This window comes from Bufo bufo, chromosome 6, assembly GCF_905171765.1.
Source record: "Bufo bufo chromosome 6, aBufBuf1.1, whole genome shotgun sequence".
NCBI lineage: Eukaryota > Metazoa > Chordata > Amphibia > Anura > Bufonidae > Bufo > Bufo bufo.
Genome location: NC_053394.1, coordinates 275697030 through 275722285, shown reverse-complemented (window position 1 = coordinate 275722285; position 25256 = coordinate 275697030). Strand labels below are relative to the sequence as shown.

Here is a 25256-nt window from a genome sequence, read left to right as displayed (position 1 = left end):
GATTTAATAATAAATATTTTCTGCATATGTCAATTTGAAGGCAAAGTGTATGAGTGCTTGCCCATTTTTCCATTGTTGTGGAATACACAGTATAAATGCTACAGGTTTTCTACTGATTTTACCCACAGCACTGCAAATTGTGAAATCTGCAGCATTTACTGTATTAACAGTATGGATTTAAAATCTGCCCCGCAGGTCGAGTTATGTTTGGGTTCCTTGGTGGATTTCATACACGGTATGGACAAGATTCTGTAAAATCTCATCCACTTTGCAGGTACTCTAATACAGGCAGATCTGCAATTGAAAATCCGCAGTGTATAAGCAGGGTATGAAATATATCCTGTAGGGGTATGGAATAAAAGCCCTACAAGTTCTATACTGACTAAGCCTACATACTGGATATTCAAAAGGACAAATGCGCAAAAGTCTGCAAAATACAATGGTACACCCACAATACCCTGTGCAGTCTCTGATTTCACACAATATAAGATGAAAATTTAAAGTAAACATCGCCTCTTTCCTAAGTTGGGAAGCAAACTGTAGGGAATAGACCAAGAGAAGTTGCATGAAATATTTATTAAGATCTACCCCCATTGCAAACACGAAAGCTTCAGTCATATTTTATTTAGAGAACGAAATAAGCCACCGTACACTTTTTTTTCTCAGCTGTTCATATCTACCCGTGAATTTCAATGTGTCCAAAACAGTCTTATTCAGCATCTTTTTTTTTTAAAGGGAACCTGTTATACTGTACATGCAGTTCTATCTATGGGCAGCATAATACAGAGTGGAGCAATTATTATTATTTTTTAACATCCGATCTGAGGCTGATGGGATCTAATCTGAGGCTAATTGAGGGTCTGATGGGGAGCTGATCTGAGGCTGATGGAGCTGATCTGAGGTCTAATGGAAGAATGGGGGTCTGATAGAAAATATTTTTTTCTTATTTTCCTCCTTCAAATTCTAGGTGCGTCTTATAGTCTGAAAAATACGGTAAGAGAAAAAAAGTTTGTTCACACAAGACTATACATATTTTGGTGTCAATTTGCAAATTTAAAGGGTTTGCTCACCTCCACTTCCTTCAGTTCCCCACCGCCTTGCTCTGGTCTCCATTTGTCAGCATCTAGTTTGATGCGGATCAAGTGGCCGCTGCAGCCAATCACTGGCCACAATGGAGACATGTGCCCATGAGTCATATCACTGGGTGATGGATCCCAGAGACAGGGAGCAGCAAGTATGTTTCCCTCCACAGGTCCAGCGACATGAAGGAGGGGGGGGGGGGGGTCAGAAAGGCCCCCCATAGCTGATCATCCCCTTTACAGAATAAAGCTATAGTTTGAATTTTTTTTTTTTAAATATCTTTTGCAGTTTTCCCCAAATAAAATAAAGAGTTAGGGATGTTAAAGCAACATTTGCACCAAATCATTAAAAAGTGTTTGGTCATTAAATGAGTAGTCTGGGCCAAAAAAAATTGGGGATGGTCGGGCATGGTGTGTAATGGGATAATGGGATAAAAACAAAAACTTTAATCACCTGCTCTGGTTGTGCTGGTCCCACCTGTCCGGAAGTGTGATGTGCTGATTACCTGGATGTCACCACTACCAGACAATCAATGGCCTCAGAGGTCCTGCAGACAGCACAGCTTATTGGATGGCAGAGGTGACATGGGAGGAGTTGGTAAGTCACACTTCTGACCAGGCTGGGACTGGAAATAGCGGGGACAGAGATGTGCCATGGGAACCAGTTTTTTGTTTAATCACATATCATGCTTGGCCATTCACACGGATCAGCTGTTTCATCAGCCGACCAAATCTAAACCGTGAATGGGTCAGGCAGTGCCATCCATTTTGTAGTGGCTGTGCCAGAGTACTGCAGCTCAGCTACTAATCTAAATAAAACTGGTGGGAGTTCCAAGATGCGGACCTTCTCTAATATTGATGACTTATCCTGAGGATAGTTAATATCTAAATCCTGGAATAACCCTTTAAAGAGAATGCCCACCTTCAATTTAGTTTTTATGCTATATAGGTTAAAAATTCTGTGCTGATTAATACATCTTGATCAGAGTGATTAAAGCTGTGCTTTTTTTTTATTCTCAACTCCAAAATTTCAGCAGAAACATATATTTAAAACAAATATTTTGGCTACCTGCAGCCACACTAGAGGGAGCTTAAGAGCTCACTGAATACTGTCCAAATGGTGTGTTTTAAATCTATGTCAATGCAAAGGGTAAGGAACTCCATTTGAAAAAACAATCCAATAAAGATCCATTAAGAAATGAATTGGCACAGAACTTTGGACTTAAAGGGAATGTGCCATCAGAAAATAACCTTTTGTTTAAATCACATTTAGGTTAGGCATTTTTTTTTTTTTAGAAGAAGTTTTGGTGAATGGATAGGTCATCAGTATCTGATCGGTGGGAGTCTAATACCAGGAATCCCACAATCACCTGTTTGAGAACATAACGGCGCTGCTAGTAGCACCGTGGCCATATCTCAGCTCACTAAAGCATAGAACCGTACATTGTACAGTGGCTGTCCTTGGTATCACAGCTCAGTCCCATTCACTTCATTGGGGCTGAGCTGCACCAAGGCCACGTGACCTATGAAAGTGACGTCAGATGGCCAGGCAGTGGCGCTACTGTGAGCGCCAATGTCTTCTCAAACAGCTGATCGGCAGGGGTCCTGGGTGTTGGACCCCCACTGATCTAGAGGATAGGTCATCAGTATAAAAGTCTCTGAAAACCCTTTTAAGACGTTTCTAGACATACTCTGACCTGTGCAGAGGTCAGGAGGCAGCTGTAAGTTACGACTTGTGTTATCTATATAGAGGTGTTACTTGTCATTCTAACTCCGCCTGTTATAATTGCTATTGAAAAATTACCTGTACAGAACAGGAAATCATGACCTATTAGGCCTACTGACCAGTGTGAATATTGCAGGATTATAAACTTTTTTTTAAATATGGATAGCAGCCTAGAAAAAAATTAAAAAATTCTAAAATTCTTGAAAAAAATAGATTTACCATAAAATGGGATTTAAATAGGTTATTTTCTGAAGGCACATTCCCTTTAAAAATCAAATAAAGATAAAAGGAATATCTGGGTATGCATGACTACCATTTACTGGTGCTAAATAAGGCAGAAATGGCTTTACTTTTGTCTGAAGTGGAATCATAGAATCTATCAGTCAGTGCCCATACTAATAGCACTCATGCACATCAGGTAGAATTGTAATTACCTTATTTTTTGCCCTATAAAAGACACACCCTCCCCCCCAAAGCGGGGGAAAATGTCATTGCATCTTATAGGGTGAATGCTCAATAGTACAGCAGGACAGAGAAGAGGTGAAAACAGCTCTTCCTGTACTCGCTGTACTCACCGCTTCCCGGTGTTCTCCTGCAGGTGTCGCGCGATATGCTGTAACTTGCGTACAGAGTATGTCGGCGCGTTGTGTGACCTCACGCTGTGTGATGACAGGTCACAGCACAGCAGGAAGAACACTGGATCTCAGGAGCAGCAGTAGCTGGAACAGTAGAGGAGAGTTGATTTTGTTTGATCTGAGGTCCGAGCTGCGGTCTAATCAGCATTGGGGGTCTGCTCTGAGGTCTGACTGGGGGTCTGAGCTGCAGAGTAATTAACATTGGGAGACTGATCTGAGAATTCATTAAGATTGGCGAACTGATGTCTGATGAAAAACAATTTTTTTCTTATTTTGCGCCTCTAAAACCTACTGTAGGTGCGTCTTATGGTCATGCGTCTAATAGGGCGAAAAATACAGTACTTTTATAAGCCAAAGAAAAGAATAAGTAAAGCGCTACGGAATATAGTAGCACTATATAAATGCGTAAAATAAATAAAATAAAACTTCAGACTTTATTGAAAAACAGAATAAGTGTTTATTGTTGCAGAATTACATTTTTTTTATACATATTTCATAAATGATACAGGATTTTACACATCTATATTTTGCTTATTTATAGGACATTCCTCCATGCTCCAAATCTCCCCGCACACTCACACATACCAGACCCTTTAGACATGATTCCTGTGTTTTTACTGTTCTTATAAACCATTTATACAAACAGGATCAGGCTCTTTGCTGCTGAAGAGGTCTAAGTCACTATTTCCTCTAGCTTCTTCAGCATCAGAAGTGCAAATGGCAAAATAAAAGCTTTCGATTTTTTTTTAGTGTTAAAAGAAAAATCTCCTGTTCAAGATCACAGTTACCCAAGCAGAAAACTTTAGGATTACGCTTTGGCCATCACCATATTAAGATGTCTTGTGGTGTTAAGCTGTGATGACTTCAGACAACCAAAGATCTGTGTAGTTTTTAGGGCCTCTACATGTACATGATTGTCGATCAGATTTGCTCCATAGCAGACATTCACGCCTAATAGACTACCATACTATAAAGATATGGATGTCATATTAAGGCATGGCAGAACTCAAGAAAAACCAGCCTTACACATCATGCCTGGAAGTGGTTTATTGCCAATCTCCTGCATGGATCTACAATCTTGGGATAATTACAGGACACAATAGAAAAAGATATAAAGAAAAATATGGAAAATGGATTCAATCCACCTGAGAGGAGAGCCTTAGGTTAGAGGCAGTTACTTAAGACTACAGTTGGCAGCATAGCCAGCTATGTTCCACATGGGCACAAGATTTAGGCTGGAAAGGAGTCCATGGTAACGTAACTGCCAGTCAAACAATGCATGAAGAGAACATATATGTACTCTCCTCTCTCAATATATGCAAGGCACCAGTCATCTGGCTTCACTTCTTTAGTTCTGTAATCCTTTTCCCGAAGTAGGAGCCTTTCACAGTGGGGAGTCCTTAAAAAATTGTCTCTGCAAAATTGAAGCCCAATACCACCCATCATTACCCCCATGCCGACCCCAACAAGAAACTGCACCATTTTGATATATAAAGTCTGTGGAAGAGCAGCTTATTCCAAAGGAAAAAAGGCAAGAAAACCCCTAAAAACTTTGGAGCAAAAGATAGAGGCGATATTTCAGCCGTTGCCACTCTCCAATCCTTTAGTGGTATGTGGATACTGTACACAAAATGTAGACAAGGCTGGATATCAGGTAGGGCATCCAGGAAGATGTGGCACTTCTATCAACAGGGGATGAAGCAGGAGATGTCAATCTTTATGAAGAGATTTGATGTTCATTGCATTAGAATAAGGTGGTAACCCTTCATGCAACCCTGATTTTCTACCCTACTGATCCTCCATTTACGAGTGCAGAACAGGGAAACAACTCCCTCCCCAAGAAAACAAAACAAATTAAAAGAGAAAAAATAAGACATAAAAACCTATCATGCACTGAGCCCCTGAAGTTTATATATAGCAAAGGCAGTGGGAAGGAGAGGGATGGGGAAAGGAGCATTTAATAAAGGGATTACAAGGGGGATAGAAAAAAAATTACATGCGGTTTCTTAAAATGCATAGCCGAAATTTGCACTGTGGTTGGGGCTTGGATTAACATTGAACAGCTTGCATGTGAACATAGAAAGGCATGAGCAGGAACCTGAAGTGTATCACGACAGCTAGGCACCAGATAAGAGACAAGCCTGGTGCTGAGGTTACTACTGGTCCAATGATTCTCCAAATGGCATAAATTGTGCGCTGTGTTAGTCATGTGTCTCCACTGAACCAGTGGACCAACCCAATGTGTCCTACAGGCAACATTCTAACTTGCTGTAAAACCATTGAAAAAAAAAAAACATAAAAATGGTCAATCATAGTTCAGAACCTTCATCTTGTATTTATCATCCATCTGCATTCATTGACAAGTAAAACAATTGATATGGATTAAGTAAGAAATTTTCAAAGCCTTAGGAAGTCAAGGCTCCAAGGTCTCTTTAAATTCACTTCTTAAACAGCAGCTTAAAAAGTTAAAAAAACAAAAACAAAAAAATATCAAAAATGTATGGAGGAAACACAAAAGAGGGAGAAATGGTCACCCATCCCAATACCACATCCCAGCTACCACCAATAATGCTTTAATTTCAAAGGCAAAAAGAGATCCACAGGTTTTGCTGGGGATTTAGGAGTCCTGCAATGATCTATCTTTGTCAATTTGTTGGATTGGGAGATGCATCTGCAGGGGATCACGCAGTCTTTTAAGATCCAACTCAACCTTGAGGACAGAAGGTAAAAAATACAGTATTTTAATTGTGTTAAAAATTTCAGAAACGGTTATTGTACAACATGTAGGACTCTTTTTTTATTGATCCCATATGTAGAAGAGTGAAAAGTTCAAAAGTTGATCGATTTGAACTCTGTATTTGATTAAATTTACAGTTGGTGCTTGAAAGTTTGTGAACCCTTCAGAATTTTCTGCATTTTGGAATAAATTTGACCTAAAGCTACATCAGAGTTTCACACAAGTCCTCAAAGTAGATAAAGATAATCGAATCATATACAAGAGTCAAAAAAATTATAAAATTATTTAATTTATTGAGGAAAATTATCCAATATCACATGTCTGAGTGTCATAAGTATGTAAACCTTTGGGATTGTCAGAAACCGGTAATTTGGAGGTGAAATTAGAGTCAGGCGTTTACAATCTATGGGATGACAATCAGGTGTGTGTGGTCGACTAGTTTTGATTTAACCCCTTCCTGAGTCAGTGATTTTCGGTTTTTGCATTTTCATTTTTCGCTCCCTGCCTTCGTGGAACAAGTTGTACTTTCTAATGCTACCATTTAATAGGGCATACAATGTAGAGGGAAGCTGGAAAAATAAAAAACGCAGTTCCGCCACAGTCTTATGGGTTTTGTTTTACAGCATTCACTAAGCAGTAAAACTGACTTGTGCTCTTCATTCTCTAAGTCAGTACAATTACAGAGATACCACAGTTTTAGTTATTATTCTTGCATTTTAATAATAATAAAAAATCTTTTGAAAAATACAGATTTTTCTCATCATGGCTGTATTCTGACCCCAATAACTTTTTTATAGTTATGTCTCCGGAGATGGGTGAGGGATAATTTTTTGCCGAACGTCTGTAGTTTTTTCTAGTTTTAGGGTGTGCGTGACTTTAAAAAAAACTATATATTTTTTTCCGTTACGCTATTCACGCTATGGGCGATGCCCATGCTGTTATTTTTTATTGTTTATTTTTATTTTGTGGAAAAGGGAGTGATTTGAATTTTTAGATTTAAAAATAAATAATTTTATGTCCCGAAGTGGACCCCAACTTGCAAATCATCAGAATGGAATTTCTTTAGAATAATGGCATTTGCTTCATTATTCTATACACAAATGGCTATATTACAAATTCAGTGCTGACACCTGGTGGCCCAAATTGTAAGATACAACCTGGAAGCCTAGTACACTACCAGCATAGAACGCTTTCTAAATCGCTCCTGCCCCAAAATCGCTCCTATGCTTCCAGGTTTATGACTTCTCAGACGCCCACGGCATCTGAGGGGGTTAAATATCCATGGTCGGCATCACCGCCTATCGCAGACATTCGCCATGGATGTCTGCTTGCTGTATAAAACAGCAAGCGCCTGGTGGCTATGGTGTGCGATCTGCTCCAGAGCGGGCACCATCCTTAAAGACCCAACGTCTACCATTGTGCAGATGTCATGAAAGGGGTTAGAGAAAAGGGATCAGTCACAAAGCAAATTAGATTTCTGAGGACCTTAGAATTAAAGCTGTTGATTCTCATAAAGCTGGAAAAGGTTACAAAACCATCTCTAAAGAGTTTTGACTCCACCAATCCACAGTCAGACAGGCAGTTTTCTCCAAAAAAAACATTACTGCCCATCTGCAGTTTTCTAAAGAACACCTGGACAAGCCAGAATGCTATTGGAATGTTTTGTGGATGCATGAGTTTAAATGAGAAGCGTTAGGTTTGCAGAAAAGAAAACACTACATTCCAGCCCGAAAACCTCACCCGCCTGTGAAACACGGTATTGGTAGTATCATGGTTGGGGCCTGTTTTGATGCATGTGGGCCAGGATGGCTTGCCATCATTGATGGAACATGAGAATTTTGAATTACCAGAAACATTCAGCTGCCGTTTTTGCTGCACTAGAGGGTCACACCAGATACTGAAAGAAAAGGTTTACATACTTTTGCCACTCACAGACATGTAATATTGGATCTTTTTCTGCAATAAATAAATTACCAAGTCTAATATTTTAGACTCATTAGTTTGATTTGCTTATCTTTATCTACATTAGATCAAATTTATGCAGAAACCTAAAAAATTCTTAAGGGTTCACAAACTTTCAAGTTCCATTGTACGTGATACAGACATCAAAGCAGTCACTGTGCCACTCAATGTATTCTAGATTGCCTACATTGTGCCTTGACTACTACTGGACCACATTAATACCAACTGAAAATAACATGCCATCTATGTGACAATCTCATCCTGACATACAGAAAACAGTTCGATGAGGTTAAAGGTCCATTCACATGTCCATATGAATGGGTCCGCATCTGTTCATTTCAATGTTGTTCCGTTCCGCGGCCCCGCAAAAATACGGAGCATGTCCTATTCTTGTCCACAGCCACGGACAAGAATAGGCATTTCTAATCACAGGGCCGGCCAGGTGCGGTCCGCAAAACACTTGTGGATGTGTGAATGCTCAACTGATAAATCAACATTAAAGGAATGTTGGCCAAACCCGATGATTTCGTTGGGCCCAGCCAATCAATGTATATGTGGCCACTTAAAAGGAACCTGTCATGTGGATATTTGATTATAATCTAACTAATTATATACAATCATTAACTACTAAAGGCCTTAGATGTATTCACTTACTGGTGTGACAGATGGTTATCTCATAATATACACACAAAGATGCCTCATGCAGCATGCTAATGAGCTGATTTGAGTCCAGCGTGAGGTCATTGAGTCCAGCTTTATTTAATTAACAGCTATAGCCACTCCCCTGCCCACCTGCTGCTGATTCATATGGAAAAAAACTGTCATTCAGCAGCAGGTAGGCGGGGAGAGTCAGGAGCTCATGAATATTCATGACTCATCATTATCAGCTGGAGCTTTTCAATACAAGATGTTGGCAGATTGACTGGGTCAATTAAAGAAAGTGACCCAGCATTTTGCTAAGAGAATCGGTCACTTATTTATGTTGCCCTTCGTTAGGACACCATAAAACTGGTGACAGGTTCCCTTTAACTCTTCCCAATAGCAAATGTCAGGGGAAAGAATTAAACAAGTCCTATCCTTCTTTTCTCAAGGGAGATAAGTTACTTCCAGAGCTTTGTGGCAGCAGCTTATTCCCCTCTATCAATTCAGAACACCTACACACTCAGCCAAGACGCATGCATGTGTATGGCTGGGGGAGACATGAAGAACAGTAGTCAGCTGAACGCAGTGTATGGGCACCTTAAGTCATGAATGCTTGCAGTTAAATGAATCTCCAATATTATATCAAGACAATGTATACATAGACAATATACCAAGAAGTATGACACAAAAGCATACCTGAGCAATATCATCCTTGAGTCGATTGTATTCTAAATAATTAAAACCTGTTTTATTGGCCGTTTTATGGAGAAAATTTAAGTACTGTCTGTCTGTGGCATCTGGATAAATATATTCCTGCAACAAAAGAAAAAAAAAAAAAAAAAAACGTTACATCCAGCGGTGTCTGAATGTCCATGATCCTTATTAAGGGGTTGTCCAATAGTTTTTAAAATACTCAAGGGGGCAGACAGGCTTAAAAGAAAAAAAATCTGAAAGATTTATAAAAGAAATTAAAAAAGCTTAACTCATCTGCTGAAGGGCCCTCAATTCATGCGCTGCAGGTCTGGTCCACATCGGGTTGGAGGTGATGACGTCATGTCCATCGTTCACTTGACTGCTCTGCCAACCACTCACTGGTCACATGTATATGAAGGGCAAGGGACTGCTGAAGCCAGGGACTGGCTGAGCAATCACATGACTGATGGACATCTCCACTTTTGGTCCGACCAAAAGCGCCGAGGACTGCACTTATAGGGCTGGAACAAAGACTTTTAGCAGATGAGTTAAGCTTTTTTCGGTTATAATTCTTTTAAAAACTGTTGGAGAACCCATTTAATTATACTCTCTACATGGCCAAGGCAAGAAGTCATGAAATACAATTACTATAATACTGCAAGCTAAGTGACAAAGTGGGTATTCTTGGTGCTCCTTCACTTGTTATCAGCTAGAAGTGCTATGGAAAAGACCCTCCAGTGTATGTGCCAATGATCACTCCATGAAATTACAATTCCGCTCCTGTATTTCCCTGTCCTGTGCTCGAGTAGTTTAGCATCGTCACTAGGACACTGAATTTAAATCACATCCAGACTTTGACAAGACAGAGTCAATTGAACAAGCTGTCTTTGGTCATGGCTGCAGGCATCGGGCATGTAACTTCAGACAGTGATGACAGGCATGATAAACTGTTTTCAGATTTTTCAGGTACAGAAACAGCCTTTTATTCAAACAGTTCTGGTAGTTTTCCTTTAAATGGGTCAGAATCCCGCTTAGCCAATCAAAGGATGAACCAGATAACCGCTGCAGCCAGCGACTGGACGAGCGGCCGAGCGGCTAGCATTCCCATGCCTTTTCTTGCTGCATCGGGACTGGATCTCAGGGGGCACTGTCGGAACAGCGGTGGGCGAGTATACTGAGAGTGGTTTTATTTAGTTTTTTAAACCATGTGCAGCTCATGGGTAGAATCATTTTACATGACTCAAATATCCCTTTAATAAAGGGGTTGTCTGGGTTCAGAGCTGAACCCGGACACATCCCAGTTTTCTCCCAGACAGCCCCTCTGATATGATGCTCTCCTTTGCCCTGCGCTGAATTGCGCAGGGCAAAGGCTTTTTCTGGAGATCCGGTGACATCACCGGCACTAATGGGCAGGCCTTACCGCTGCCCTAGCCTGTAAAACGGGAACACTGCTAGGCGGAAGCCAAACAAACAAGCCCTTGCACCCTGTGCAAACCAGTGCAAGGCAAGGGAGAGCATCGGTGCATGAAATACTCCGATGCTCATATCAGAGGGCCTGTCTGGGTGAAATTGGGGATATGTCCGGGTTCAGCTCTTAACTCGGACAACCCCTATAAGTAAACTTTCAACCTTGAGGAACACGTTGAAGAATATTTGAAAAGTGGAATAGAAACTATTTCCTAATATTAAACTTAAAATAGAATAGGAGCTCTACCTATGATATAGAGACAGTCATTTAACTGAGTAGGCAGTGGCAGATATTTGATGTTCCTATGGCTGTCCATCTTTTCAGACTACTTACACTACTGGATCATTCCACATCAGTCTATAGACACCAGTTTCTTTAGTCTGACACAGGCAGACTGCCAACAGTCTAGTCGCTGGTGGATGGGCAATCATCAGGATTTTCTGGTCCCACAGTTGCCCCTCAGTAGTGAGACAATTTTATTACAACGATGGAACTTATGTGCTCATACATGTACATTAGGAAATGGCTACAAACGAAAACTGTATGAACACATTTTACTCTGTATTCATACAGAGGTTGTCCCACAAAAAATATTCTACAGTTTTCAAACCAGCACTTGGATTAGAATATTTTAGTAATTGCAAGTAATTTATTGTAGCCACAGAGTTGTTCAATGAAATCTACCTGTACAGCGCCACCTGCTGTTTGCTCTTTTTCTAATTTCTTTGTCCGGCTCACCGAGATGGAAGCACATGCTCCATTCCATCCTTCATCTACCACCCACTGCATCAGACAGGACATGCCCCCCTAAGCTTGGAATAAATCTAGCAGAACAACTGTAGCAATGAATGGGGGGAGGTGTCTCTGGATCCATGTGAGGTACAGGGCTGGTTCTAGCTTAGTTAGAAAGAGGTGGTTTTCATGTACTGTATGTTGTCTGATTTTCATTCTTTACATTAATCAAGGGATAACCCTTTTAAATGGAAACCTACTATAGGGACATGATTATTAGGATCAGTTTATGACCGGAGGCTTTACTCACCTTGCCTGTAAGTAGAAAATAACAATACATTCCAATGATACCGCTATAAGTAATGAAGTAAGTGACCGGCTCCATGATATCCCAAGAGTATTCCCACCACGTCAGGCGGGCGAGGATTCCAAACTGTACAGACATATAAGCTAAGCCGCCCCACTGGACAATCCTGGTCATTTTCGCCGCTTTCTGAGCAGCCTGAAGCCGAGCCTGTGCAAGACATTGGTTCACACATTACTTAATGTATGGCAACAGCAGATACACAATAAAAAAAATAAAAATACTAAAATACTAAAACAACCCCCAAAACTAAGGCTACTTTCACACACTCGTTTGGTGTGGATCAGTCATGGATCTGCACAAACGCATCCGTTCAGATAATACAACCGCATGCATCCGTTCAGAACGGATCCGTTTGTATAATCTGTAACATAGCCAAAATGGATCCGTCTTGAACACCATTGAAAGTCAATGGGGGACGAATCCGTTTTCTATTGTGCCATATTGTGTCAGAGAAAACGGATCCGTCCCCATTGACTTACATTGTGTGTCAGGACAGATCCGTTTGGCTCAGTTTCGTCAGACAGACACCAAAACACTGCAAGCAGCGTTTTGGTGTCCGCCTCCAGAGCGGAATGGAGACTGAACGGAGGCAAACTGATGCATTCTGAGCGGATCCTTTTCCAGTCAGAATGCATTAAGTGCAAAACTGATCCGTTTTGGACCGCTTGTGAGGAGCCCTGAACGGATCTCAAACGGAAAGCCAAAACGCCAGTGTGAAAGTAGCCTTATACTCCCCTTTCACAAAGAGAAGAAAGATGAATCTCAAAACATCAAAAGGTTTAGTTTTTCAACTGCTCTAACAGCTGTAGGTACCACCTATGGTTATGGCTACCACCAGCATCATCAAGGGGGTCAGTCATCCCTGTCCTCTAGGTTGCTGGAAGTCCCTATCAGACATTTTTTGCATATCAAGTGAAACGTTTCTTAGAATCAGGCATTTTTATGGAACATCAATGAACGTGTATACAGTATCCAGAACTCCAAAATGGCCAAAAATATCTTGTTTTCCACAATGCAATTGATGTTTTACAAAGGGCAAATCCAGTGAAAGACATGAAACATCTACCAATGAAGATACTGCACTAGGATATTAAAAACTGTGGAACAAAATAGATCCGATTCCAAATGTTGATCTCAAAGGTTATTCTTGAGGATTAGTGAATGATTACTTGTTGAATACCACCATCTCTAAAAGCTACCTACTCTCCATGCATCAATATTGTAAAAGAATAGTGAAGCGGAATAGTGAATGTTGTGCGGTATAATTTTAAAGGGGCTGTCCAGGATTTCACTATTGATGGCCTATGCATCCCACAGATCAGCTTTTCTACAGTAGCTCCCGCATGGGGGGTGGCCACGTGATCTACACAGCACAGCTAGTGGATAGAGCTGGTTACTGCAGCGTTGCTTCCAATTAAGTGCGCCTGTCAGTCCGCCATTCACTTCTATGGGGACGATAGAGTGCTGTCACACAGAAGTGAATGAAGCAGCGGACTGACATGTGAACTACTGCGCCATTCAGAGAGGGGACTCGGGGATGTCTTGGACTCGTAAATCACCAACACAGCACTTTTGTGGGAAATGCCATATTTTTCATGGTCTTTTGTTTGCATTGTCCCAAAATGCTTCAAAATAGAAATACAAAAATGCCCTGTATAAAAAGGTGTTTTGGTTTGTGGCTTTTTTTCCTTTTCAGTGATTTTTTTTTTCATATTGCAGCATGCCCTGGTTATGGCATTTTGCATAGGCTCTCTATGGATCTTGAAAAACTCGAGAAAAAAATGTTTTTTTTACAAAATGACAGAAAATTTAAAAAAAAAGACACCAAAACCGCTTGTAGGAAATGCAATGAAAATTGAAAGTTAAGAATTTTTGTCTTTAGAAGTCTTTGAAAATGCTGAATTAAAGGGGTGTGAAGGAGCCATTACGTACCTTTTCATGAGGTTCAAGCTGCTCCTGAAGCAGCTCTAGTCGACTGCAGAGCTCCTTCTCCCTGTTCACCTGGAAATCATTGATATGCATAGAGGTGTGCAACTGCTGCACAAGATGCTTCATATCATTCATGGTCGATGCATGTTCATGGCTTAATAGTTCTGGATAAAGATGGAAACCAAAATGTTACATGATACACAAAACTAATAAAATCCACTGTTATTTGTATACATTTAAGTGAATTGGGCTGGCTCCATCTGTCTAAACATGGACAACTGCACCAGACAAGCACACTACATGTACAATCAGGTCCATAAATATTGGGACATTGACACAATTCTAAGATTTTTGGCTCTATACACCACCACAATGGATTTGAAATGAAACAAACAAGATGTGCTTTAACTGCAGACTGTCAGCTTTAATGTTAGGGTATTTACATCCAAATCAGGTGAACAGTGTAGGTATTACAACGGTATGCATATGTGCCTCCCACTTGTTAAGGGGCCAAAAGTAATGGGACAATTGGCTTCTCAGCTGTTCCATGAGCAGATAAAAGGCCCAGAGTTCATTTCAAGTGTGTCATTTGCATTTGGAATCTGTTGCTGTCAACTCTCAAGATGAGATCCAAAGAGCTGTCACCATCAGTGAAGCAAGCCATCATTAGGCTGAAAAAACAAAACAAACCCATCAGAGAGATAGCAAAAACATTAGGCGTGGCCAAAACAACTGTTTGGGACATTCTTAAAAGGAAGGAACGCATCGGTGAGCTCAGCAACACCAAAAGACCCGGAAGACCATGGAAAACAACTGTGGTGGATGACCGAAGAATTCTTTCCCTGGTGAAGAAAACACCCTTTACAACAGTTGGCCAAGAACACTCTCCAGGAGGTAGGTATATGTGTGTCAAAGTCAACAATCAAGAGAAGACTTCACCAGAGTGAATACAGAGGGTTCACAACAAGATGTAAACCATTGGTGAGCCTCAAAAACAGGAAGGCCAGAGTAGAGTTTGCCAACATCTAAAAAAGCCTTCACAGTTCTGGAACAACATCCTATGGACAGATAAGACCAAGATCATTTTGTACCAGAGTGATGGGAAGAGAAGAGTATGGAGAAGGAAAGGAACTGCTCATGATCCTAAGCATACCACCTCATCAGTGAAGCATGGTGGTGGTAGTGTCATGGCGTGGGCATGTATGGCTGCCAATGGAACTGGTTCTCTTGTATTTATTGATGATGTGACTGCTGACAAAAGCAGCAAGATGAATTCTGAAGTGTTTTGGGCAATATTATCTGCTCATATTCAGCCAAATGCTTCAGAACTCATTGGACGGCGCATACTGCAAAAAGCAACCAAAGAGGTTTTTTAAGGGAAAGAAGTGGAATGTTATGCAATGGCCAAGTCAATGACCTGACCTGAATCAAATTGAGCATGCATTTCACTTGCTGAAGACAAATCTGAAGGGAAAATGCCCCAAGAACAAGCAGGAACTGAAGACAGTTGCAGTAGAGGCCTGGCAGAGCATCACCAGGGATAAAGCCCAGCGTCTGGTGATGTCTATGCGTTCCAGACTTCAGGCTGTAATTGACTGCAAAGGATTTGCAACCAAGTATTAAACAGTGAAAGTTTGATTTATGATTATTATTCTGTCCCATTACTTTTGGTCCCATAACAAGTGGGAGGCACATATGCAAACTGTTGTAATTCCTACACCGTTCACCTGATTTGGATGTAAATACCCTCTAATTAAAGCTGACAGTCTGCAGTTAAAGCACATCTTGTTGGTTTCATTTCAAATCCATTGTGGTGGTGTATAGAGCCAAAAATGTTAGACTTGTGTCGCTGTCCCAATATTTATGGACCTGGCTGTATGTCACAACTTCATACACATTAGTCTAAAGTTTATCAAAATGGCTGATATCAGCCAAATGATTGTCTGTCGGGTGAAATTTAACAATGAATGATTGTTTTAGCTAGGGTTGAGCGAAGCGCGCTTCGGATCATAGATCCGAAGTCGCTTCATTCAAAACTTTATTTTAATGCTTTACAGAGACCCGTCTCCCTACAGCATTTAAATATAAGGGCTGTGCGGAGGTGAAATTCTTTAAGTCGGAAGTCTCGCAAGACTTCGGTGAAGAACTTCAGACTTCGATTGTACAACTTAAAAAACATTTTAAAAAAGCAATCCGAGACTTCAGACTTAACAAATTTCACATCCACACAGCCCATACATTAAAATGCTGTACGGAGTAGGGTCAAACAAAGTTTTGAACAAAGAGACTTCAGATCTATGATCCGAAGGGGCGCTTCGCTCAACCCTAGTTTTAGCAAACTGATGACAGACATTACTATCTGAAAAGAAACCGGCCATGTTTAAGATTTTTGTCCAATAGTTGGATGAAAGATCTTTTAGTTAAAAAAAAAAATATCATTTGTGAATAAAAGATCTTTCTTTGAAAGAAGGTTCCCAGAAAGATCTTCTGTTCATCGCCCAGTTTCTTTAATGTGTATGGGCAGTCTGCATAACTCTAACAACCAGTATGGACTACTACATGTATGGCAGTGTCCAAAAGAAATGATCGTTCAGATGATTGATTGTTCAACTGCTGTTCAAACATTAACCAGCTTCGATCTAATGTGTATTTGACCTTGTCCACGTTATTAGCTGAAAGAAAGAAAAAAATCCTAAAAAATAAAAAAAAAGGAACCATAGGATAACAAAAACTAAGGAAAGGCAACCCATGGTTTTCCAATATTGCAACTACTGCTTAAAGCAGGGATCAGCAACCTCCGGCACTCCAGCTGTTGTGAAACTACGACTCCCAGCATGCTCCATTCACTCTTTTGGGAGTTCTGAAAACAGCCAAGGAGGTGTGCATGCTGGGAGTCGTAGTTTCACCACAGCTGGAGTGCCGAAGGTTGCTGATCCCTGGCTTAAAGGGTCACTGAGCTTTCAAAAAACTTTTCATATGTCATAAGTAGAGATGAGCAAATTTCATATTTTAAAATCAGTTCACGCTTAGTTTGGTGGTAAAAGCAGAATTGCGTTATGGATTCCGTTACCACGGAAATCCGTTCACGCAATTCTATGACGGAATGCATAATGGAATGTTTTTAGAGGCATTCCGTAATAATAGAAGTCTATGGCCTGCATAATGGATCTGTCCCATTTCTGTTATGCAGCGGAGTCCTCTCCTGCATAACGGAAACGGGACGGATGCATTATGCAGGCCATAGACTTCTATTATGATGGAATGAATAACGGAATGCCTCTAAAAGGCATTCAGTTATAGAATTGCTTTATGGTCCGTGGTAATGAAATCCATAACGCAATATCTGCTTTTACCACCAAACAAAGCGTGAACGAATTTCATAACATGTCTAGTCATAAGGTTTTCAATGGTGGGGGTCTGAGGGCTGAGAGCCCAACCGATCACTAAAACGAGGAGAGAGTAGCCATAGCAGTGTGTGCTCTGTTTCCTCACTGCAGCAGACAGGTTCAGTGGAAGTCTGAGCCCATCTCTATACCATCTCCTTCAGTGAGGAGAAAGAGCACTATGCAATCAGTTCTCTCTCTCTCCGTGTTTTGGTGATCAAAGGGGGGTCGATGCACTCGTAACCCACTGATAAACTTTGGTATGTCACTATGACATATCAGAAGTTTTTGGAAAGCTCAGTGACCTTTTAAAAGAAAAAACAGTTCAAGGCACGCTACCTCTTTTTGGTGTCCGTACATCGTACATTTTATCATTAATCGACAGTTTAAAGTCATCGAGTAGAAGAACGTCAATCCCTGTAGAAGAGGCTACACGGGCTCCATCTGAAAAAGACAATGAACCTTATAACTCCAAAATTAGTGGCTAAGTATTAACCACCTCAGCCCCCATGGCTTAAACACCCTGAAAGACCAGGCCACTTTTTACACTTCTGACCTACACTACTTTCACCGTTTATTGCTCGGTCATGCAACTTACCACCCAAATGAATTTTACCTCCTTTTCTTCTCACTAATAGAGCTTTCATTTGGTGGTATTTCATTGCTGCTGACATTTTTACTTTTTTTGTTAATCAAAATTTAATGATTTTTTTGCAAAAAAATGACATTTTTCAGTTGTAAAATTTTGCAAAAAAAAACGAGATCCATATAGAAATTTTGCTCTAAATTTATTGTTCTACATGTCTTTGATAAAAAAAAAATGTTTGGGTAAAAAAAAAATGGTTTGGGTAAAAGTTATAGCGTTTACAAACTATGGTACAAAAATGTGAATTTCCGCTTTTTGAAGCAGCTCTGACTTTCTGAGCACCTGTCATGTTTCCTGAGGTTCTACAATGCCCAAACAGTACAAACACCCCACAAATGACCCCATTTCGGAAAGTACACACCCTAAGGTATTCGCTGATGGGCATAGTGAGTTCATAGAACTTTTTATTTTTTGTCACAAGTTAGCGGAAAATGATGATTTTATTATTTTTCTTTTCTTTTCTTACAAAGTCTCATATTCCACTAACTTGTGACAAAAAATAAAAACTTCTATGAACTCACTATGCCCATCACGAAATACCTTGGGGTCACTTCTTTCCAAAATGGGGTCACTTGTGGGGTAGTTATACTGCCCTGGCATTCTAGGGGCCCAAATGTGTGGTAAGGAGTTTGAAATCAAATTCTGTAAAAAATGACCTGTGAAATCCGAAAGGTGCTCTTTGGAATATGGGCCCCTTTGCCCACCTAGGCTGCAAAAAAGTGTCACACATCTGGTATCTCTGTATTCAGGAGAAGTTGAGGAATGTGTTTTGGGGTGTCTTTTTACATATACCCATGCTGGGTGAGATAAATATCTTGGTCAAATGCCAACTTTGTATAAAAAAATGGGAAAAGTGGTCTTTTGCCAATATATTTCTCTCACCCAGAATGGGTATATGTAAAATGACACCCCAAAACACATTCCCCAACTTCTCCTGAGTACGGAGATACCAGATGTGTGACACTTTTTTGCAGCCTAGGTGGGCAAAGGGGCCCATATTCCAAAGAGCACCTTTCGGATTTCACAGGTCATTTTTTACAGAATTTGATTTCAAACTCCTTACCACACATTTGGGCCCCTAGAATGCCAGGGCAGTATAACTACCCCACAAGTGACCCCATTTTGGAAGGAAGAGACCCCAAGGTATTCGCTGATGGGCATAGTGAGTTCATGGAAGTTTTTATTTTTTGTCACAAGTTAGTGGAATATGAGACTTTGTATGAAAAAAAAAAAAAAATAATCAGCATTTTCCACTAACTTGTGACAAAAAATAAAAAATTCTAGGAACCCGCCATGCCCCTCACGGAATACCTTGGGGTGTCTTCTTTCCAAAATGGGGTCACTTGTGGGGTAGTTATACTGCCCTGGCATTTTCCAGGGGCCCTAATGTGTGGTAAGTAGGTAAATGACCTGTGAAATCCTAAAGGTGCTCTTTGGAATATGGGCCCCTTTGCCCACCTAGGCTGCAAAAAAGTGTCACACATGTGGTATCGCCGTATTCAGGAGAAGGTGGGGAATGTGTTTTGGGGTGTCATTTTACATATACCCATGCTGGGTGAGAGAAATATCTTGGCAAAAGACAACTTTTCCCATTTTTTTTTTACAAAGTTGGCATTTGACCAAGATATTTCTCTCACCCAGCATGGGTATATGTAAAATGACACCCCAAAACACATTCCCCAACTTCTCCTGAGTACGGCGATACCAGATGTGTACACTTTTTTGCAGCCTAGATGCGCAAAGGTGCCCAAATTCCTTTTAGGAGGGAATTTTTAGACATTTGGATACCAGACTTCTTCTCACGCTTTGGGGCCCCTAGAATGCCAGGGCAGTATAAATACCCCACATGTGACCCCATTTTGGAAAGAAGACACCCCAAGGTATTCAATGAGGGGCATGGCGAGTTCATAGAAATTTTTTTTTTTTGGCACAAGTTAGCGGAAATTGATATTTTTAATTTTTTTCTCACAAAGTCTCCCTTTCCGCTAACTTGGGACAAAAATTTCAATCTTTCATGGACTCAATATGCCCCTCACGGAATACCTGGGGGTGTCTTCTTTCCGAAATGGGGTCACATGTGGGGTATTTATACTGCCCTGGCATTCTAGGGGCCCTAAAGCGTGAGAAGAAGTCTGGAATATAAATGTCTAAAAAATTTTACGCATTTGGATTCCGTGAGGGGTATGGTGAGTTCATGTGAGATTTTATTTTTTGAGACAAGTTAGTGGAATATGAGACTTTGTAAGAAAAAAAAAAAAATAATTCCGCTAACTTGGGCCAAAAAAATGTCTGAATAGAGCCTTACAGAGGGTGATCAATGACAGGGGGGGGTGATCAATGACAGGGGGGGTGATCAATGACAGGGGGGATGATCAATGACAGGGGGGGTGATCAATGACAGGGGGGGTGATCAATGACAGGGGGGGTGATCAATGACAGGGGGGGTGATCAATGACAGGGGGGGTGATCAATGACAGGGGGGGTGATCAATGACAGGGGGGGTGATCAATGACAGGGGGGGTGATCAATGACAGGGGGGGTGATCAATGACAGGGGGGGTAATCAATGACAGGGGGGGTAATCAATGACAGGGGGGGTAATCAATGACAGGGGGGTAATCAATGACAGGGGGGTAATCAATGACAGGGGGGTAATCAATGACAGGGGGGTAATCAATGACAGGGGGGTAATCAATGACAGGGGGGTGATCAGGGAGTCTATATGGGGTGATCACCACAGTCATTGATCACGCCCCTGTAAGGCTTCATTCAGACATCCGGATGCGTTTTGCGGATCCGATCCATCTATCAGTGGATCCGTAAAAATCATGCGGACGTCTGAATGGAGCTTTACAGGGGGGTAATCAATGACAGGGGGGTGATCAGGGAGTCTATATGGGGTGATAACCACAGTCATTGATCATGCCCCTGTAAGGCTTCATTCAGACGTCCGGATGCGTTTTGCGGATCCGATCCATCTATCAGTGCATCCGTAAAAATCATGCGGACATCTGAATGGAGCTTTACAGGGGGGTAATCAATGACAGGGGGGTGATCAGGGAGTCTATATGGGGTGATCACCACAGTCATTGATCACGCCCCTGTAAGGCTTCATTCAGACGTCCGGATGCGTTTTGCGGATCCGATCCATCTATCAGTGGATCCGTAAAAATCATGCGGACGTCTGAATGGAGCTTTACAGGGGCGTAATCAGGGAGTCTATATGGGGTGATCACCACAGTCATTGATCACGCCCCTGTAAGGCTTCATTCAGACGTCCGGATGCGTTTTGCGGATCCGATCCATCTATCAGTGCATCCGTAAAAATCATGCGGACATCTGAATGGAGCTTTACAGGGGGGTGATCAATGACAGGGGGGTAATCAATGACAGGGGGGTAATCAATGACAGGGGGGTGATCAGGGAGTCTATATGGGGTGATCACCACAGTCATTGATCATGCACCTGTAAGGCTTCATTCAGACGTCCGGATGCGTTTTGCGGATCCGATCCATCTATCAGTGCATCCGTAAAAATTATACGGACATCTGAATGGAGCTTTACAGGGGGGTGATCAGGGAGTCTATATGGGGTGATCACCACAGTCATTGATCATGCCCCTGTAAGGCTTCATTCAGACGTCCGGATGCGTTTTGCGGATCCGATCCATCTATCAGTGGATCCGTAAAAATCATGCGGACGTCTGAATGGAGCTTTACAGGGGGGTAATCAATGACAGGGGGGTAATCAATGACAGGGGGGTGATCAGGGAGTCTATATGGGGTGATCACCACAGTCATTGATCACGCCCCTGTAAGGCTTCATTCAGACGTCCGGATGCGTTTTGCGGATCCGATCCATCTATCAGTGGATCCGTAAAAACCATGCGGACGTCTGAATGGAGCTTTACAGGGGGTTGATCAATGACAGGGGGTAATCAATGACAGGGGGGTGATCAGGGAGTCTATATGGGGTGATCAGGGGCTAATAAGGGGTTAATAAGTGACGGGGGGGGGGGGGGGGTGTAGTGTAGTGTAGTGGTGCTTGGTGGTACTTTACTGAGCTACCTGTGTCCTCTGGTGGTCGATCCAAACAAAGGGGACCACCAGAGGACCAGGTAGCAGGTATATTAGACGCTGTTATCAAAACAGCGTCTAATATACCTGTTAGGGGTTAAAAAAAACACATCTCCAGCCTGCCAGCGAACGATCGCCGCTGGCAGGCTGGAGATCAACTCTCTTACCTTCCGTTCCTGTGAGCGCGCGCGCGTTCACAGGAAGTCTCGCGAGATGACGCATATATGCGCGACTGTGCGCAGCGCTGCCACCTCCGGAACGCGATCCTGCGTTAGGCGGTCCGGAGGTGGTTAATAGGGATCGACTGATTATCGGTTTTACCAATATTATCGGCCGATATTCTGAATTTTCAAAGTTATCGGTATCGGCATCTAACCTAATGCTGTCAGCCCGATCCATGTTGCCTCCGCAGCACAGAGGAGAAGGAAGCAGTGTCTCCCTCCCCCCTGTGCCGCTGCCACCAATGAGAGGAGAGAGGGGAAGAGGAGGGGCTGTGGCCACTGCGCCACCAATGAGGTTAACTCACTTATTAGAATTCAACAGGAGGCGGGAGCTGGCTGCAGAATATAAGAGTTGTATATATTTAATAGAGAGGGGGGGGGGGGGCATGTGGAGTTAAAGAGTGAGATTGGGTCACCAAAGTTCTGTCCTCTATTAACTGGAGCAGAGAGGTCTATACATTACAGAGAAGACTATAGGTGGACTGGAAAGGTCAGCTGAGCCCAAAGGAGGACTTTCCATGTTCAGCTAGTCATACGGGGATCAGCTTGATTAAAAGAGGAAGTCCATAGAGAACCCTCCAATACACAGGAGTGTAAAGCTGAAAAGCGTCCCTGAACTCTTTCTTACTGATTAGAACGCAGTTCTTTCTGAGATCAGATACAGAAATGTGCTGTCAAACCTGTGGAGTAGATGGCTACTCTGTCAATCCCTCGATCTTCATTCTGGAGCTGCAGCAGAAATACTCCCACTGAATCTGAAATAGGCTTCAGAGTGAATCGACATTTCTCTTGGCGGGATGGGAGGTTAACGGTGATCACAGGAAGCCCGTTTTGGTAAGTCACAGTGACATCTAAAAGAATGGAAAAACAAAACAAAAATAATTACAGAAACTACTGCATCATGATATTAGTATCACTTTTGGATGATGAAAAAAAAAATAAAATCAGACCAACAGCACAAATAGTAATACTCCTACTCACCATCAGAGGGCGATGCTGCACTGCAAAATGCTACTTTTTGGCAGAGCCATGCAGGAAGTCTCTGGTGCACCTAGAAAACAAAAGCACATATGCCATTCATCATTGGGGTTGTTATTCTGCAATCTAACTCTATTAAAGGTCCGTTACACATAACGTCAACCACTGGTAAGAACTGGTTAATATACAAGGTCCCAAATGCTTTCAAAATAGGATATATATTATATATACCACTAAATAATTTCAAACTTATTGGCTGCTCTCTACTTCCTGGTCCCATCTCAGCAACACAGAAAAAACTAGGAGATGCCTGATCAGACAATTAACTGTGGTGATCCACTCCTGGCTCTTCCTGTATTTCAAGACAGGACCAGGTACATACATAAGAACAGCAGGGAGCTGATCGGAGTCAGAACGGGAGAGTCAGTGAGTTCCACTTTTATTATTAACCCACTGTAAATTTTTTCCAAAAAATTCCAGCTCGAAAACTCCTTTAAAATTGTTCCCCGGGTGAAATAAAGTCACATGACGGTGTGCACCTCCTATCGCTGACCCTTCATGGTTAGAGTAATATTTCCATTTAATGCACTGCAATAAGATGTAAGGGATTCGGATTTACTGACAGAATAAAGGGTTAACCCCAAGTTATGCCGGGCATCAACTTCACCCCAGTTGCATTAGTCATGACCGGGGAAGCACTCCTTGGTCAACGACTAACGTCTCCCATAGGCCACGTTCCAGAAATCTCTGCAGCCACTAAAGGGAGCAGCACATCCTGAGCAAACATTTTCTTATCGCGCGCCTGCAGCCCACGGAAGACTCTGCAAGTACAATGAACGCTTTATATCTGATCACCTTTGGACTTGGAGCAGTCCCACAATGGCTAATAATTGCTAGGAGTCCTGATAAATATGGGAACTGCCCAAGACACAACATGTCTGGAGACTGCGGGCCTTATCATGGCACCCCAATACTTTTGTAATTGCATGTAATTAAACATTTAATATAGCCAGCGAGCTATTCAATAAAATATATCTTTATAGTGCCACATGCGGTTTAGCCTTTTCCTTATTTTAGTTGTCCATCTCACTGAGCTGGTCGCACGTGCTCAGTTTAAATCTTCAACTGCCACCAGCCAGGGAGCGAGCTGCAGCAGAAAGAACATGCTCCCTTACCATCTAATATCTATGAGTATGCCCTGACAGGGGAACGAAGGACTGAAGAAGAGAAGCCACCAGAGGTCACTCTTCTCCCCGTTCAGATCACATGCACATGTAGCTGAGCCGAGTGTGCTCTCTGCTTATATATAGATATATCCAATAATACAAGACAACGCTTGTTGCAACTCCTAATGACTTCCCATTAACATGTACGGTCGACCGTGCATCCATGTCTTTTCAATGGGGATAGGGAGACAAACTGCTGCCTAACCCCTATTGCGCCAAGATATCTCAACCAGGGACAATGATCAGGCATGTTGAAAGCCAACACGCCCAATCCTTCTTTCTACCGACATCTGCCACTGGGTGGAGGGTGTGGAGATCCCCATACACAACAGATTGTTAGTCAACATCAACCTAATATGTATGGGCACCATTTGTGAGCAGAGGCGAGAGGTGCCTTTACGTGCAGCAACCCTCTCCTCTATAAAGGTGCAAGTGAGGATTACTGTGATCTCTTGTCCCTATACAGATATAGATTCATTGTGGGCACCATCTGCTGCCCAGAAATGTCGATTTTGGGTGCAGGCCTAAAGATACAATCACTCAATGATCCAATCATTCGGGTGATCGGCAAAACATTTACACACAGCAATTATCGGGAACAAGAGTCATCCCCAATAACTGTCCCAATGATCGCCCTGGGTAAAATAACTTTACACTCAACATCCTTGTATTCAGTAAGTCTCCCCAATGCCTCACTGCTGCTGCGCTTCACTGTAGATGCTTTTCCTTCTTCATTAAAACCAACCATTTATAGAAA

General features: G+C 41.9%; 1 protein-coding gene across 1 annotated transcript in view; it reads right to left on the bottom strand.

Annotated features, from left to right (window-relative positions):
• Positions 1–3877: 3877 nt before the first annotated feature.
• The window catches only part of MCU (mitochondrial calcium uniporter), a 111306-nt gene continuing 89927 nt past the window's right edge, over positions 3878–25256 (bottom strand). Inside the window, exons 2-8 of the mRNA XM_040436441.1 lie at positions 23277–23346; positions 22976–23146; positions 17693–17797; positions 13974–14134; positions 11985–12188; positions 9478–9594; positions 3878–6150 (exon numbers count right to left, since the gene is read on the bottom strand). Coding sequence (XP_040292375.1) covers positions 6058–6150; positions 9478–9594; positions 11985–12188; positions 13974–14134; positions 17693–17797; positions 22976–23146; positions 23277–23346 — 921 coding nt within the window. The 3' untranslated portion in view covers positions 3878–6057. The remainder of the gene's footprint in view (positions 6151–9477; positions 9595–11984; positions 12189–13973; positions 14135–17692; positions 17798–22975; positions 23147–23276; positions 23347–25256) is intronic.